At 36.9% G+C, this 19,619-nt stretch overlaps 1 protein-coding gene across 1 annotated transcript in view; it reads left to right on the forward strand.

Annotated features, from left to right (window-relative positions):
* Positions 1-19,619, forward strand: part of LOC131047136 (uncharacterized) — a 335,367-nt gene that overhangs the window by 248,452 nt on the left and 67,296 nt on the right. The window contains exons 9-10 of the mRNA XM_057980989.2: positions 9,289-9,383; positions 9,566-9,657. Of these exons, the coding sequence (XP_057836972.2) occupies positions 9,289-9,383; positions 9,566-9,657 (187 nt within the window). The remainder of the gene's footprint in view (positions 1-9,288; positions 9,384-9,565; positions 9,658-19,619) is intronic.

The raw sequence follows: 19,619 nt of genomic DNA on the forward strand, positions 1-19,619 counted from the left end.
ACATCATCTCAAGCATGTCATCAAACTTTATTTCTACTCTAGTGTTCGAACATTTTGGTGGCGCCATTCCCTTGTCTTTCGCTAGCATGTTTACTGATGAAAGCTCAAAACCCTCTACAAAATTTTGACAAGCTGCTAGGACGTTTGAAATTTTTTCTTCTATCGGAGTTTGTGGCAATTGATAGTCATCTTTTCTCTCTATTATACTATCTTAATTCTCTTTCACTCATTCAAGTTGCATGAAAGGGTTAGAAGCATAGATTGGAAAGAGCACTACTTCTCATACGGCTATAATATACACCCCTTTTTCCAAAAAATATATTGCAATTGGAAATTTGATACAAACAAACTTCCTTTCCAGTTTTTAATCACCTAGTTTTCAAGATGGGCAAGGTGAGACATATGGTGTATAGGATTATACAATTAGACTAGAATGCAACAACTAAAAGGAAATGCACTAGGCGGAAAACCAACCAACACTACTTATTCAGTGGAGTGCTTATGCAATATTGCAAATTAAACAAGCTTCTTCCAGTTATTCAATGCTGTGCGAATAGAGGACTTCCACTTACTCAATGGGGAATAGTACAAAATAAGCACTTGTTCAATGGGGTGAGTAACAACCAAAAATCCACTTATTCAGCAGGAATCAAACAAAGCCACCATTTATTCGATGGGGTGAGTACAACCAATCTCTCTTAGTGTTGGACAACCGACAACTAGACATTAACCCTTTCTTCAAGGAGGGGGCTCCGATGGTCATAGCTTTGATAGAGAAATATTTGTTATGTAACAAGCCAGGGTGGGAACTTACGAGGTATCTGTTGATGTGTTTTTTATGCACATGCGAACATAGAATAAAATACCCAAAAGTATCTTATCCTCTCTTGAACAAAGCTTCTCAAATGATGAAGATTGGCTTAAGGTTCACTTAAGATAACTCCTAGGTTCTGGTATGTCAGGTCTGTTGGCTTCTCTTCTATGTTGTCCTTGATGACAAAATTGCTCTTGGATGATTCACTTGGATAGTTGAATCTCATTGGTTGATGTCATGTCCAATATGACATATTACTGATTCATCCACATTTGAATAGTCAATGGTTGATATTTTACAACACGTGACCATCTTGTTTTATTAGTCTTACTAAAGGTATTTGATTTGACCTGGATAGTGATGTGGATGAATAAGATGATGTGGCACAAATTATGCGGATCTCAAAACAGAATTATTTATTGAAAGTTTTTTAATGACTATGTTTTTATTGCCGGAGACTTCAAAGGACTTTTTATTTTGGCAAAGTATTTTGGTTTTCGAATACAAAGGAATTAAGCCAAGATATTTTCTTCATGGCTTTGAAATGTTTCAAACCCTAGCCAACATCATAGCACTTTCTCAGACAGTTTTTTTTGGTGGCGTTTTTCAAGATGCAGTGGGTTTATTTGTTTTTCAGGCACCATTGTAAAAGGTTTTGATTAGTGTTGAACTGGCTCTCAGTTGAATGCAAAAGAACGTGAGTTTTATTTCAAACACTGCTCAGTTTTTACCTTTACAGTTCGAACAGGTAAATCTTTGGTATCTTGCAAGGATTCTTTGATTTTTGAAACAAAGAATAAAGGCTATTATTTTCTGCTACTTGCGTATATTTCTGGACAGCTATATTGTTTCAGTTTATTGTTAAATAACTTTCTATTTACTTTTATTTGCATTTTAAGATGCAAACTAAAGCAAATAAGGAAGGGGTTTATTCAAGGAATTCTTCCATATCGTTTTGGTGCTATCATTTGAAGAATAGTTATTCAGATTTAATGTATTCTATACACAGAAAAGTCATGGTTCACGAATGAAGGATGGCTTCACTGTTCTCTCTTTATATATACAAATTCTTTGCTTAAAGCTATGTGTTGGGATTGAAAAATTCGCATAGAAAATCTCTTGAAAAACAGAAAAGTTTTTGTATATCTGCAGTATTGCAGATGATATTTCAGTTTCTGGGCTTTATTGAATATCTTTTATAATATTAAGATTATGTGCTTGCATAAAGAAAAACAAATACAAGTACACAATCTTAATATTTTGTGAAAACAACAAAGGCAATATAGTGGAAGGAGTTGGTGCTCCTATGAAAACAGATGTAACAGAGTTGAAGATTTGATGTTAATGAAAAACAGGTTCTAGTGGTTTTTCTACCCATGAGGGTTTTCCACTCAGGAAAATAATTGTGTCATGTGATGTCTCATTGTTTTGTGCATTTCAGGTTATCATATTCTTGTTAAGCTCTGATACATAATTGGTCTATTATTTGCCATATTGTCTATCATGTGTTATGCATGTTTATGTTACATAAATCTGTTTTATATGGCAGTGGGTTTTATTGTAGCACTCTGGTAATTTTCAGATTTCCATTAAAGCGTTTATAATGATTGTTACTCCTCAATAGAACAATCTATTTGAATGCTTTTGAATATTGTTTTTGTGTTGTATTCTGACTTATCTTCTAGTTGTTTTTTTAATTAGAAAGAAATCTATTCACTCCCCCCTCTTAGAGTGTTTCCTCTTCCAACAAGGTCATGATGTGTGGATAAGCACAGAGGGTTGATGTGATTATGCTGGAATCACAAGGGGACTTACATTTGAATTGTCGAATGCTTGAATTGCTGGAACTTGATCATCTAATATTGCAATCTTGTGATGCTTTTCTATCCTGAACTAACTTGAGTTGAAAAAAAAGGGCAAAAGTTGAAGGGTTGAGAGAGTCTATTCTAAGACCTAGAATGTAAGAAGATGGATTAATGATAAGAAGGAATCCTACCAAGCGAGGTCTTACTATCAAACTGAACAATTTGACACAAGCTCAGTGCAATCTTCTAAGGACATTTCAAAGATGTTCAAATCATTACCATCAAACATTGCTCACCATTCAAGTTAACCCATAAACAATGGATGCATAACAATTTGAAGTTAAGCTCATATCTTTCCAGTTGACCACGCAAGGTACACTTACAATCAGCAAGAAGCTAGTGGTATGGACGAAACGGATTCCACTCGATACATTCAAACAAATTCTTCCACTCAATGTAATCAACATGAAAGCAAATTGAGAAGTAAAGACCATGCAAGTGGTTGAAGTAACAAATCAAATTCATCATAACTTCAATGAAATCATTTGTTCTTTACAACAAGGTTTGGCTACAATCTTTGCCTTCTTTTAATCTAACTTCTACTCTAATTGCTATTCACTATTCTATTCCTCAAAAACTATCTATTTTTGTATTGCTATTACTATTAACCTTTACAAATGAGAGATTTGAGCCTTTTATAGTGCTCTCAATACAATTCAATGGCTTAGAGAAATTTGAGATCAATGGCCGAGATTTTACAATGAAAACCCTAATTAGGGTTTGTTACAACAAACTCAACTTGGCCAATGAAAAAATTACATTCAGAGAACGTTGACCAATAGATATTAAGGGTAGGTACATCGGAGTTTGTGCCTTCATATATCAACTTGGTTCATTGAACTTAGACGCGTCGATGTGGACCCCTTGGATTGGTGGAGTAGTGATTGGGATGTCACCTCAATCTTGCACTTTGTAGACTTTATTTGATTCATCATCATGAAGGGATTTTGAGAGATATCTCTTTATACTCAACATTATCCAGTTTGCTTAAAGTGATGATGATGATGATGAGAAGCAAACTTTGATTAACTCTTTTGAAACTATCTGCTTCTTCAATCATGTTCAATGTAGGTCTTGTGATGACTTTGGTTGATCCTCCTTCGTTTTTGACATGCTGGTTGAATGTAGCTCTTCAATATTCAGACTTTGATTCTTGGATTCCCGAAGGGAATTCAAGATTGTCAAACATTCTTCCATCATGTGGGTTACCTTTCTTTATGTACCACGGCCTTGAGGTAGTTGGATGATCTTTCTTTACAGTCTGTGATGTCCTCATGCTACCATGATGTGGTGAGAGCCTTTGAACACCTTGAGATCTTTTCTTCTTTGATGTTTGTTGATGAAGTTCTTTGAAGGCATTTTTCCAGTATCTTGACCTTGATGTTGAAATTGTCTCCTTGAGATACTTGCTCCGATCCTCCTCCAACCTGGTCTCTCTAATTTCTTTCCTTTCCTGCTGCAAAACAAACAAATGAGCATCAAACACATGATATACAGCTTATACAATCTCTTAATTTGACCTAATCTCTGATTTTATGTGATTTGCAGATAGGTGCAGGTTTAGAGGAGGTCGATCCTTGGTTTTGAGCAAATTTTGCTATCTCCTTGATGAGTTCATTTCTTCCTTTTTGAATTTGCTGTTGTTCTGATGAAATTCCCCCCTTTAAAGTGACTGATCTGCTCCAAAATTTGCTGATTGTAGGAGGAACTTGCTGTGAATTGGCGTTTGAATGAATGTTCTTGACCCATCTTATATAAGCACTTAAAGCAAGAGTCTTGTCCCTTGAGTGCAGGCTGACCTAAGTCTGATAATTAAATTTAATCTTTTCTTTCTAAAGAAGGCCGACTCACCTTAATCTTTGAATTGTTTTAGTGTCAAATGTGTATTGAACTTACCTCTTGATGAATTTCTCTTCGAATAGAGGGCAGTGTACACACTTTGGCAAAAATTCGTTCCAATTAGGGAGCAGTGTACATGTTCTAGGGCAGGTTCGCTCAAAATGGAGGGCACTATACACTAAAAATTCGCTTCATATGGAGGGCAAAGGACATGCCTTAGGTGAAATCCGCTCTGATTTAGGTGCAAGGTATAATCATGAGCAAAATTCGCTCCAAATTGATGCCAAGGTACATGATTTCAAAGAACTTCGCTCAAATTAGTGAGTAAGGTACATACCTTAGCAAATTCGCTCAAAATCAAGGGCAAGGTACATGGCCTGGAGAAATTCGCTCAAAATCAAGGGCAAGGTACATGGTTTGGAGAAATTTGCTCATAATCAAGGGCAAGGTACATGTTTTGGAGAAATTCACTCAAAATCAAGGGCAAGGTACATGGTTTTATATAGACTCTTCATTCAACCTTTTCACTTGCCTTGAATTCACTCACTCAAACCTCAAGTCTTTTGGTTACTCCAATGTCAAATTAACCTTCAAAGGAGGCCTTAGGAGGAATTTCGCTCCAAATTGGGAGCAAGGTACATGGTTTGGATAAATTCGCTCCATGTCCTTAGCAAGGTACGGGGTCCAATTGAAAATTTCCCTCCATGTCCTTAGCAAGGTACATGGTCTCAATGAAAATTTCGCTCAAAATTTGGGGTAAGGTACGGTCTCATTGCAAATTTTAAACTTAATTCCCAAACTTTTTATCACTTTGTTGAATCATATCCAAGTATTCCAACCATCTAAACATGAATCTTATCAGATTTATTCTTAAAGAAGGCTCAAGGAAGAAATTTGCTCCCATTTGGGAGCAAGGTACATGTCCTTGTTGAGAATTCGCTCTAATTTGTGAGCAAGGTACATGACCTTGAGCAAATTTCGCTTAAACTTTGGGGTGAGGTATATGACCTTGATGTTGCCCCTTAGTTCAATTTGTTCATCCTTCTCTTACCTTATTGATTTTAGCCTTAACTTTTCAAATCTTTCCACATGAAAGCATCACCAATTTGACCCTTAAGAGTACCTATGGAGGAAATTCACTTGGATTCTTGAGCAAGGGACAGGGTCTTAGCAAATTCGCTCCAAATATGGAGCAAGGTACAATGTCTAAGGCAAATTTCGCTCCGATTAGGGAGCAAGGGATAGACCCTATGATAAATTTCGCTTTGCAAACAAGAGACAAGTCATTCATTCTGAAAGCCTCGACAACTAAATGTCTTCACTCTATCCTAAGGAGACCAACTTGACTTGATGAACCCTCTGGTTACTTGAGAAACTCTATCCCTTCAATACAAAGATTACTAGCAAAGACTCTAACACAACTAACAACTAAGCTAAGAGGACTAATCCTAGAGAAAAAAGTAAGGGTCCCCATTTGCAATGGGGTGATGTGTGAAAACGTCACAACAGTATCCTAGCCCCCACTTTTGTTCCTTACCCACCTTCTTGCCAATTCCTAAACTTGCCTTGTTCCGTTGCCCACCAACAATATCCTCCCACCCATCACCCCCCCACCCTGAAACCATTGAGTGCTCAACCTTCTATGAAAGCCGTGTGGACCCTCTTCTAATCTAAGTCTCACTCATGCACCTTGTAGAGAAGAGCATCGACGCCCCTGCAATCCAAACTACGAAAATTTGATTGATCTAGCATTCACCTTTGTCTTCATTAGGAATTGGAGTAAGTTCCTCTACATCTCAACTACCCAGAAAAACGATATCATTCGGAATAACTATTTGGCATGTTTGGGGTGCCTGCTAATTTGAGAAATCTATTCACCTAAACACTAACAAGTCTATCAAGTAGTTGAGGTTGGGTCGAGTCCTCTCACATCCAATAGCACTCAACCCGCCTTGATAACCACCCAGCGTTTACAATGTTAGTCCACATGCAACAATATAAAATGGAGGTGCATCTGCTTTTATTAAATGCTGATAAGGGAAGTATTGCCAGTATAAAGTGTTGATGATAAAACAGAACCACTCCACCACCCCAAATAGAGCAAAATATCATGAACAAAACCACCCAACTTTGGAAATAACAGCAATATGCCTTAATGAATAATGGGAGAAGCTCGTGCAGGTCTGAATACACTTGTTTGCTGCTGTCCTAGTGTCAAATTAGACTAGCATACAGTATAATATCACTCCAAAAACACTGATTAGAAGTATAACTCACACTCAAACTCAAACTACAACTTGAATGCACTCTAAAATCACTCTAAACATAAATCACAAAGAGTATGGGAGACAAGGCTTCCTTGCTTAACTTCAATACAAATCTCCTTATTCAACTGATGCTATCTTGTGTTTATGTGAAATTCAATCTAAGTTTTGTGTGTAATTATTCTTTTTAGTATTTTCTTTTAGCTAGGAAGAGTGAGTGTTTGCTGGTTGTTTAGGTTGTTTCCTTTAAGATTAACTTAATGATCTCCCATCTTGTGTAGAAGTGCTGATAATCCATGTTCTCATACTCAAGAACCCAAAATATAGATTGTTTGCATTGCTTAGAGTTCTACAGTTTTAGTTTTTGTTACAAGGGAACTTCTCCTTCCAATTTATAAAAAGGTGAATCTTTACACCGTTCTATTTGTGTTGTCCTAAAGGAGAGAAATTAAAATGCTAACAACAGCTACATACAGAAGATTAACTACTAGAAGTTTGAAAGATCCCCAATCCAATTTTCACCCAATCTGATCCAAATTAGGAGGTTTTGTGCAATGTTTATTTGCTGATAAGTCTTTGGCTAGCGTATGTTTGGATGGGGTTTGACTGGTTTTGGTTTTTGTTTTGTTTGGTTTTGAAGTTTAAGCAAGATTCTTGAATATTGCGTAAAAGAGATTGCTAATTTAACATAACAAAATGCATAACACATTAGGAAGATAATCAAGAACTTTCATTTTTGCTTAAAAGAGCAATGAACATACCATTAACATGTTCTCATAGGTCTGATGTAAAATTCTAGCCAATAAAAATATAGAAATCAGCACCAAATAATGGTAAACCCTAAATAGACTCTAGGGTTTGAAATCCTTCATCCCAAAATGTAGCGGCTGACTAAAATAGAGCTGGAAATAGATAGTAATGACCTCTAGAAGGTCTACCCTACAACCAATTGTAGAAAATCTGCCCTCAAACTGATAGATCTGCTCATAAATCTTCAAAGAATGTTGCCATATGCACACTAAAGTTGTATTCTGATGGAAATTGATATCCGGAGACATGGGTTTTCGTCCAAATCTCCCAAATCTTTCAGAAGTTGGCGTTCCTGGAAGCCCAAAGCTGCTGAAACCCTCATGCAAGCTGCTGATACGAAATTGGGGAGTTAAGAACGAACCCAAATGATAGGCAAAATGTCTTTTTATCTATTTTGGGGTTACTATTTGGCCTTAAAATCATAAAATATCCTTGAGGTTCTAATTTCTCATTGTGAACTTGGCCCTCTTTTAACAAACAACTTAAGTTACTAGGATGGGGGGCACTTTTTACTATTCATCTTATGTTTCTTTGTTACTATTCACATATAGCCAACTTTAATATTTCAATTTTAACCATGGATTCAACCCCAAAACACAAATCTGAAAGGCCCGAAAAACTCCCTGTTGAGTTCCACAACCCCCGGTTGGGTCCCCAAACCACACTGCTGACCTACGAGACCCTAATAGTAGGCCAACCTCCACTCAAATCTAAGATGCCTAAGGAAGGGACATTACAAAGTTGACCCGAAAGTCACATATATTAGCATTTGAGTAGAAGTTTTAATAACGCTAGAAAGAAAAATTCAACAAAGATTCTTGTTGATTTTCCAACTTGGACTTGGGATCCAATGTGACCATCAAGTTTCCATGGCCAACCTATCTTTCTTGCTTGATTTTTTTTTCAGGGAAATTCCATTCTCCAGTTGTGTAATACCCATGATGGCGTTGAAGTTCTTGGTAGGGTGTGATATTTTATTGGCAAAATTTTGGGATTAAAATTTAAGGTCTCCTCTTTCATCGTTGTAAAATTTGACAACATTGTTAGCGTTGTTTCATAAGAATTAAGCTTACATATTAAAACCATACAAGCTACTCAGGGCATGGCTTGGTCATTATTGATAACAACTGTATGGTTTATTTATTAGATTGATAGTGTGAAATACATCATTAATGTGACACGTATTTATTTTTGAGATGAGGCATTTTTGTTCATTCTACTTATTGAAACACAACAAACAAGCATGCTTTGTATTTTAATTGGTTTTGTCAGTTTCATTGTACTACCAATCCCCTTGAGCTACTTTGAATAATATAATTTGAATAAACTGCAAAATTTGTTTGAAATTTTGTGTTATAGCTGCAGTGGACTCTATGGTTTCAATATAAACATTGACAGTAGAAAGCAAAGAAAAATTTGAAAAAGTTATTTTTAAGAAGTTTGAAAAATCCAAAGTATGTTATAACGTGTTTATTGCAGCCTATCCTAGCAAGAATCATAGCCTTAAAGAGTTATCTTTGTAGTTCGGAACTTTTTGATGCAATTATATTTTTGTAGTTTAACATTGCATGTGTGAATAGTAGCATACATTAATTTATAACTGATCAATTTAACATATAACTCAAGTTATTGATGATGCTCTTGTGTAAAGTCACTATGTGAAGCAACTCTAACATTTGTTTGGGTTCAAATGCAGACACTGAAACTTGCCAACCACATCAAAACATGACACATAATTGCTCAATTATACAAGATTTCAATCTTAACAGTGTTGTTCAAAAGACAATTGAGGTTTGATATATAGTTTGGGACCAAATCGTTTAATATCTATTATTGAAAGAAAATTTGAGGACTTTTCATGACTTTTATTTTGAAATTCAGCTAGATTATTTAATGATTGATCCTTTTTCCCATAAAATCACTATGATATGCAAAACGTTACCATAATCTGAGTATCGTTAATGGGTTTGCAGGAAAATGAAGGAAGAAATGCAAGTGGAATAGAAGATAAAACTGTTAATCATGAAGAAAATAAACTTGAAAGAGATGCAGCAACCCTTAGCAGGTTTCTTCTTACAACTCAATACTGTTGTTGAAGAGTCTTAGCAGTGCTCTTAAACTTAAGTTTTTCCGTTTGCTCTTTCACTTGATTATTTTTTGGGGGGAACATTTGCAAAATGCTACAATTGGCTAATACTTGTTTGTCTGTTATTACCAAGCTTGTGGGAATTTAGAAAATGAAAAGAAAAATCATGTTTGGAGCCCAAACTATATGGAAAATTTGTGACTGTAGAATTGTAAAGGTATTTGTACACCTTTCTATTACTTGTTTGGCTGTACTTACCGAGCTTGTGGGAGTTCAGGAAATGTAAAATCCATTGAAATAAAGATTATAGTTGGAGTCAAAAGTTCCAAACTATATTCATGATTAGAAAGAGATAGACTAAACCTTAGCAATTTTCTATGTACTTGTTGACGTGTCTAAAGTTACATCGCTGCAACTCTATCCAACCAACGCAGAATAGAATGTTCTTGCTGAGTATCCTATCCTCTCTTGTATAAGGAAGCCGTAAATTTGTCTGGTTTGATCATGTGGGGACAACCTCAAGGTTCCAAATGTTAGTTCTTGACTGTGGGATAACTCAACGATCGATGTGTTTTGCAACAAGCTGGTCAGCTGCGATTCTCAAACTCTGAAATAAAAGCAAAAGAGAAGGGTTAAGAGACCTAAGATTAATAAGGATGGTATGCGGGTAGACGGATTCAACATAACCAATCCTTGCTTGACCAGAATAAATCACAACCTCGCAGGAACGGTGCAATCTTCAAGGGGACTTGGAAGATTTTCAGACTACAGGAGCATGGCTAAGCACCCAATTCTAGCGCAGCTAAGACGGACACCTGCAATTGAACTAAGCACGATTTAAAGGCTCGGGCTAACCATACACAAGGATACACAATCACTATATCTTCAATGGTATGAGCCCGAATCCATCAGATACCTGCACACCAAAAGATCTATCTAAATTGCTAAAAGAAACCATGCAAACAGACTAAAACTAAGACAATAAACACCAAATCAATGTCCATTATATTGATTCTAGCTGCCTATTACAACAATTTCTGCAGCATCTCTATGCTACTCCTAAAACTTAACCTTCTACAAAACTCTAACCTATTCTAACTGAAATCTAACAGCCTAACTAGAGTCTAACTATCTAACCCTTTACAAAAGAAAGGCCTCTACCTTTTATAGAATTTACAATTTGAATTGATGGCCAAGATGGACTGTATCCAAGGGCCCTGATCTGCCTTCTAGAAGCTAGCAGCTTTAACCCATGCCCACTCAATTATCAGTTATCTACCCAACCACTATCTCAACTGCCTACAACTGTTTGGCGTCAATTTGGGGCTATCCAGTAGTTGAACATTACTGACCTGTGTTCCACTTTATTTCAAAATATCTTGAGCAAGACCCACAGGCAGCCTTACATTTAAACAATTTCAGTTTTCCAAACTGAATTTCTAGAATTAAATCCAACTGTGCATTTCTTGAGAATGCATAATTGGACATTTTGTGTGTTCTTTGTCTTCAATCTCGTTGATGGTCCTCAATTTTGTGGTTCAGGTAGTGGCACACATCCCAATGCTTGGTTCCGATCTCGTGCTCCTGCATCTTCTTCTCCAGCTTCGCTCGCGATCAAGGCTCCTTGACGTTTCAGGTTGACGCCTTAGCTTCTGGGCTTTGCTCTACAAACAATCAATTTCACTTTTAATCAATCAATTTGAAAAATTAAATAAATTAATTTAACAAATATCAAATTTTAAACGTCCCTTGATGAAGACAAAAGGTGTTTCAATTTAAAATCTCCCCTTGCGAAATTAAGGTTTTTGGATTAAAATGCATGAGTTCTCACTTGGTCGATCCCCTTGCCTTTTTTTTTAAATTTCCTCACGAAATATAGCATATGCCAGAATGTGCGATTTTATCTAGCTCTTCTTGGTGTTTGCCGATTCGGACTTTGGAAGGAAAGTGTGAGAAATGTTCAAATGCCTAAATTACATGCCAAATTCAGGCTCTCTAAGGGAAATGTGTGATTAGCTTTATGATTAAATGCCCCTCCCTCATCCTTTTCGGCCTTTTGATTTTTGGCCCATGAGTGTTGTTTACACAATTTTAAAGCATTTACCTCTTTTCGGCCTATAACCCGAATTTGAAATCTTTTTGATTTTTGGGTTGAAGCTCTGCTTTTCGCGACTTAGGTCTCTTTGTCAAACTCGGGCCTATGGGTTTCGTGATTTTCGGGGCCTTTGTGTTTTTCGGCTTATGGAGGATTTGTGCTAACTGTGTTGTTTCTCCTTCATTTCGGCTCTAGAGCCCGAATTTCATGTTTTAAGCTCTTGACTTGAGGCTCATTGAGCACGACTTTCGGGCAAATGATCCCTTTTGGGCGAGTTGGCTTAACGTCTCCATATTGATCTCACGAGCTCGGCCATTTAGAGGAAAACATGTGATTTTCACCAATTGGGCTTTTCGGCCTAGTTCGCGATTTTGTGAGCTTGAACTCCTTCATTCATCTTATGATACTAGGAAGTTCGAGCTGAAGGGTCAAAATGTGGATTTGGTCCCTTTGGTTTCTTCTTCCGTTTTCGGCGTTATGAGACTCCTTGCTTCAAGTTTTCGCAAACTTGATGATATCACGCGACTTAGAATCTTTTGATTTTCAGCCTCCAAGGTTATATTGCACGATTTAATACTTTCTGTCAATTTTAGATGATGAGTGGATTTTGTGAGATTAGAAATTTCGGCTTAAATGCTTGAAGTGCGTGATTTTAGGCCCTTTCGAGCGTTTCTGCCTTTTGAAGCCTATATGCACGATTTGAAGGCTTTTTAACCTTTTCGGCCTTAGAGGACTTATTGCGCGAACTTGGAGTTTACCAAAATTTCGGCCATTGAAGCAAAATTGTGAACTTAGACTCTTGTCGCGATGGTAAAATGAATTCACCCTATAACTTCAGGCTTTCAAACGAATTTGCAAGAATACTCATCTTGATACTTTCGTCCCATGGGGATTTCGCATGATTTTGGTTTTGAAGACTTCTATTCAATTTCTGTTTGGAGGTTTTGTTATTTTTGGCTTGGAGGCCGATTTTGAGAGCCTTTGCCAAACTTGTATTTTGGCCTTTGCTTTTGTCATTTTGGCCAAATTTGGTCTTTTGAGCATGATTTATTTTGACACTTACATTTTTTGCCTCCTCATTCAATTTTCGGGACCTTTAGGCAAGTTGAGAGATGTTGTGCTTCTTCTGAGCAAATTTCAAATGCCCTCATTAGATCCTTAGCTGAATTTGAAGTTAGGATGTCTGTACTTTCTAGTTCCTACGTGCATTGATCATAACCTTAACCTTTCCACTTGACATACCATTCAACACAATAATCTATACTTGTTTCTCCCCGTTCTTTTGGATTTGCACAGAGTAATGATCTCTTCTGTATGAGCCGATGTGGTTCAGTCCATTCAGGGTTCCATTTAGGAGCCTTTCCTTCCTGATGCACTCAGAAGGCCTAGTCTTAAACAAAGGTCTTTGAGGATAAAATAATTGATGAGATGATGTGTCACACCTTGTACGGGAATTTGTTGCATAATATCCTATTGCTTGCCTTGAGTGTTTTTTCTGATTGGAGAAGTGTTCTAGTTGTAAGATTGTGGTTGGCAAAGGGGATGATGCTAGCATTCAGACTTAATAAAAAAAAAGATGGATCACACCCACAATGAGTAAACTGCTGATAGTCTGAGTTCTTTTCAGCTATTAGGTGTGGATATGAAGCAAACTTGTCCCCAGTGGGAAGGATTTGGATATCTTGCATCCCCTATCTTTGTAGCATATTGAACCCTAAGCCGTAATCTATGCATCTCAGAGAGATTCTACAATGGATTTGTTGACTAAGGTTTGCTACAACACCTGTGTATTTGGCATTGAACTTATGAGGGTGATAATGGAAGCATCAGCATAAATATCCATTGACTTCATATTCCCACGCATTGAGATTTCGCTCTCTATCTTCACGAGAAAACACCAAACATGGGGGTTCCTTGCAAAGCAAGGGGTGTGTGTGCATTACGCACAACGATACCTCGATATTTTTCTTGAAGGGTTATAGTATTGGTATTTTAAAGTTTTTTGATGATATAATGGGGAATCTATAGGGGCCCTCACCAAGAAAGAGGATCAAAATACATACATCATAGAGATATTAGCTATCAATAGACAAAAAGAAGGTGGACAAAGGAAGAAACCTAAGCCCGAATCAAAATTTAACTATATATCAGCAGTAAGGTTGCAAACACCCTATCTTCCAACTCCAAATGACATGCCAACTCCCTATCCTTCAACATCTACAATGCAACTCGTGGGCAAGAGTAAGGCTTAGGTTGAGCAACTCCACCTATAAAAGGGTCCAAACTTATCATGTCTATTATATTCCCTTTCAAATTTTTAATCAAACATGTAGTTTTTGATGGTTCCTTCCCATGCACAATACAACATACACAAGAATATCAAATAGCAACAATACTAAATTGAGTGATGATCATGAAACCTTCATATTTGATTTTTAATTAGTTGTAGCTGCTGGAAAATTTACAAAAAATGTGATTTGCTGAATTGGAAAGCAATTACAAGCAGTCGTTTGAATATTTAAATCAGCAAACCCTTATACAAAAATTTTAAAATGTAATAATGACCGAGCTAACCACTCACAAGTGTTATAGCATTGTACAAATGCAGATCTTCTCAAGCAGTAATGACCAAGGAAAAAATTAGGTTGTACGGCCGCTGGATCTATATTGTATGATGGCAACAAGGATGGCATGACCATTTAATAGCTAAACAACAATAATACCTTCTCAATTTTGACAATATTCCCTTCTAATCAGATCTCATGATAAGGACAACGATAATTCCTCATGAATTTTGACAATATTCCCTTCCAATCAGATCTCCTTTGAGCCCCTTCCAAGAAAACCCTTATCCTTATCATAGACAAAGAATCCCCTTTCCATCTCTATGAGATTCCAACTCTCAAATGGCATGGGATGGCCATTTTGCATCAAAATTGCCCTCAATCCCTTCTCGTGAATCATCACACTTTAATACAAAAGGAAGTGAGAAATTAGGAACAACTAACACGAAGCATGAGCTTGGCAAAAGATTGTTGCACCAAACTTGACCATGAAAAAGATCCTTTCTTTGTCAAATTTGGCAAAGGCACAACTAACTATGAGAAACCCTTATCAAACCTCCTGTAGTATTTGCAAAGGCCAAAGAAACGTTTCAATTGTGCCAATGTATTTGAAGAGGGCCTATCTAGGATTGCTTGTATTTTTTGGTAATCCTTCTAATCACCTTGGGCACTGATGATATGCCTTGAGTGCAAAATCTCCATTATCTTAAACTCACACTTGATGCCTTGGCAAAAAAATATGGCTTCTCAAGAATGCCAAGTACCTCATCTAGGTGCCTCAAGTGATCTTCCCAAGTGTTGTAGATAAGAATGGCATCAAAGAACACTAGTAAAAAAATTCTCAATTGCTTAATGAATACCCAATTCATACAAGATTAGAAAGTGGTAGGTACAGTAGTCAAATTGAAAGGCATGACTAGAAACTCACAGTTACCATAATGGCATATAAAAGTTGTTTTGTGATCGTAGGAATCAAGTGCACCCCCACAGATTGGACAAACATTTTGGAGATATATGGAGATTCACATAATCATCGATTCTTAGATGATCCTACATCAGATTGCCTCATTTTAATTGATGATGATACATTAGAGGATCTTGAATATATGATGCAGCACTCGAACGTCTTAATTATCCAGAGACCTCTCTTGTAGCTCCCATTTCTCCAATTGAGATTTTCAATCCATTTTCTATTTCTAATTCATTGAGAGCTTCCAATGATTCTTTGCAACAAGTAAATCATAGTCTTTCAGATTCATCTTTGTGGGATGATTATTTGATAGGTATATTAGACTTGTTTGTGGAATCTCACATTTCAGATTTGGAGGACAAATTTGAGGGGTTATCTCTAGTATTTGAGGACAATCATGGCACAAATGTTGTTTCATCATCCTTCTCTTTAGATGTAGTTCAACATGAGCTAGTACTTGATCTTGTTTTGTCACCTTCTATTTTTATTGGGCATGTACCTAAATTGATTGTGACATCATCTACAAAGGACTTTTGGCAACACATGACCATATTTCAAAGACACAATCATCATACATTTGTATTCTTTTTCCCAACAATTCCTATCTGGAATGAGAGGAATTCCTGAATTTGTACCTTGCCTATCTTATTCCCAAAGGGGAAAACATTGTTTGTAGGCATTGAATAATGTTTTGTCTTCAAACACTTACCATTTCTGCAGGACATTATACATTGTGGGGGGACTACATAATCTCCCTCTTTCCTTCCTATGGAGGGATAATTGATTGTATATTTGTGATGGTAGTAATCCTTGGGGGATATCATTGTGTCCTCCATTCGTTACTCTTTCATTACTTGTTTAGGTTTGTATCTTTTCTCTCTTTCGGAAAGGAGTTTTGTCCCATTGGGTTTTCTCCTTTTATCCATTTGTGAGAGATTGCATTTGTAAATGGGTATCTAACATGGCCTAGCAGTTGGGACTCATAACCATAATCATCTTTGCATCATTTTCATATTTCTACTACTCCCTAAGTTGCAATTAAGTGGAGTTGTTCGTGTGAATAAGGTATTTACCTAACTATTTCACTAGTGGATCGTATTCAAATGTTTAATTTACTTAGGTCCTAGGAATCTTTCTAGAAGTCTTATTTGTCAATTAGATCTATCTTAGCTTTTGGCATTTAATTCTTGAGTCCTAGGTCATTTAATAATTATCAAGTTAGTTTCTACTTGCATAGGATTAAGACACATGTCATGATCTTGTATGATCCTAATTTATCAACCTTGCCTATATAAGGAAGGCATCATATACATTTTGTGATGTATTTGAATGTCTCCTTCCTAAGGCAGATGTGTGCTATAGCAGGTTTAGCCTATCAATAGGGGTTCCCGTAGGCTAATGTAGTGGACAAGGGACCTATTCAGAGGGGTCAAGAGACTTTGGGGATGTCTATGAGGAATTTCCAGAGCTCGGAGCTAGTTTCCTAATTTTTAGGAAGGGCTCCTATTTTTTAGGGAGTGACTAGCAATTCACTCGGAGATCACTAGGAGCCTATGGAGCATAGCAAAAGACCCTATTGAGCATTTTCAATTGGTCGAGGGCTGTCTCCTATTTTTAGGGAGGTTCCTATTTTTTAGGAGAAGACTGGTAGTTCACCTATTGACCTTCAGGAGGTCAGGGAGATTGGCAGGGAGCTAGAGCAATTTCAGGTGATCAAAGACATTTCCCTTTTTTTTGGGAGAATCCCTATTTTTTAGGTGAGGCTAGCAATTGGCTAACTACATTTTAACATCACCCTGGGTATCGGTGGCTTCATCAGATTTCAATTGGAGGTGATCAGGGGTTAGTTCCAGAATAAATTTGGATATCAAAGTGATAACTTTAATATTTCAATTTAATTAAATAATTGCCTTTTAATAAAGTCATTATACCATTCTAGTCATACCAGCTAGTCCTACTCTTTGTACAGCTAGTCATACCATTCTAGGGCCAATTTGCAGAAAACTCCAGCTTCAACATAGGCTTTGGGAGGCCACCATAGTGCTGATCAGACATGTTGCAGGTCTGAGATTACAGATCAGACCATAGGAGAGTGCTTCGAAGTAGAAAATCGAGCTCTGCAAGTCAAATGCAACCATGTCGCAATTATTTGCAGATCTGTACCAGTTGTTGGGGGTTTCCAGCCACTGTTTGCAGCAGATCAGACTGTATAACAGTCTGAAAATATAGATCAGACAATAAATCAGACCTGTACCAGTTGTTGGGGTATGTGTAATTCTTTGCAATAAAGTTTATAATTTTCCTCATTGGTTGTGTGTAGTTGTTGTTCTAATAATTTTGCAGGATACTCCATTGTTGTTTTTTCCAACTCATTGTCAAAACTCAGCAAAAACCTTCAAAAAGTTTTATAAAAAAAACAGAAAACCATTAAACACAAAAAAATTCAACAAGCATCCAAAAAAACAAAAAAATCAGAATCAGAAAAACAAATTGGGGTGGCTCTCTACATGTATCCAGTTCAATCTAATCCATTATGCCCATGATCAAGCATTATTTTGCTCTTGGTACTCCCTTGTGGAAGGCATCTTTTTGGTTTTGTTGGTGATCCTGGAGGATTGAGTCAATTAGTGACTCTAACGTTGACAAATGTACCCCATTGGGTTTTGATCCCCATCTACCAAATGGATAACTGTAAACAAGGACACCAACACCTACAATTTACAAATACAAAATGATTAAGGTAACAAATTTATAATGAAAGATTAAAATTAATAAATAAAATATTCAATTTGAATTTAAAACTTAAGTTTTGAGCTTATCTTCACAATATCCATAACTCTTTGTGCAAAAAGATTATCACAGACCATCCTTGCAACCCTCTCCTTTAGGCCTCTTTGAATATGATGAATGAAGTCGTGCTTGACTCACAAATATGTGTTTCGAGGAAGTTAATAAACCAATAATGCTTGGCAATGTTGATAAAATCAACGTAAACCTAGTAACACTTGATCCCTAACTCCTCTTTGATGTGATTGCTCATCAAATGAAGAATTGAAGGTCTCACCCAATCAAGTTTGTGTATGTCCTCCAAAAGAAGGTCAAGGCAATGTGCTACACAAGTGGTCCAAAAGAGTGACCTATGCCTTTGTTTGAGCAATCTCCAAGCTGCCACATATGTTGTTGCATTATCAATTATGATTTGAACTACATTCTCTATGCCCTCCTCCATGACAATTTCCTTCAACATTAAACTCAATATTTTTGTATTTTTACTTTGTTAGACAAATTCGCTGAAAATAATAAATTAAGTCACCGTTTGAAGCTACCAAAAAGTTGATATTGGTGAAGTTCTTTTCATTTGTTGACCCATAGGAAAGAATAGTGCAGCCATACTTGTGCCATTGCTTTTTTTGTTCCTCCACTACTAACTTTGCCTCTTCAATTGAATTCATGAGCAACTTCCCACTCAAGTCTTTCTAAGAAGGTGCCCACTATGAAGTTCTCCCAATAAAGACTGCTCACTACATTTAAGGAAGAATTGTTCAAGTACCACATATCGACACATTCCTTATCTGTTTGATGCACTTCCCTATTCCATCCTCTTGTTGCCAATGACAGTTGTGCTCCATTTACGTTAATGGGTACAAAAAGGCTATGTGGTGTGCCTATAGGTGCTCTAATTGAAGTACATGAAGTGGATGTCGATGTGTTCCGTATGCGTGGACCACGAAAGGAGCCCACTATGCCTTCAAATGTTGTTTCTTCATCTACTTTTGCATGCATTTGAGGACCATGACCACTAGCTATGGACACTATTATGGCTACCCTTGTCTTCTCCCTTTGTAATTTTTTCTCTTTTGCCAATGCAAAGTGTGCATTCATCTCTTTCTTTATCTCTTTTGTGGTGTTGGGATAGTGCTTGGCATCATGATGAGTAGTGCTTGCAAGATGGTATTTGAGGCGATTTATGCCTCCATGGTATAGCTTCTAACATCTAGTGCAAATAATTGACCCAAGTGTTGGTCCATGTACAACATATTTCCAAGCAAACCTAAAGAGCTAGTTAAGTACACCACTTAGTGTAGAGCAACAACAAGGAGACAAATCAAAGAAAATCAATTTGTATTGAGGAGTCCCCCTATTACAGGTTGATTGTTGGTAGCATGGTGCTTTCAATATAGCGGCAATCAACAATAAGAAAATCATAGAGCAGACACTATCTACAGAGAAGGGATTGAAAAGAGAGAGTTAGGTAGTTTAGTAACTATATTAGATTGTTTGGGGATTTGTGTAGCGGCAATCAACAATAAGC

The sequence above is a fragment of the Cryptomeria japonica genome, chromosome 4 (genome assembly GCF_030272615.1).
Source record: "Cryptomeria japonica chromosome 4, Sugi_1.0, whole genome shotgun sequence".
NCBI lineage: Eukaryota > Viridiplantae > Streptophyta > Pinopsida > Cupressales > Cupressaceae > Cryptomeria > Cryptomeria japonica.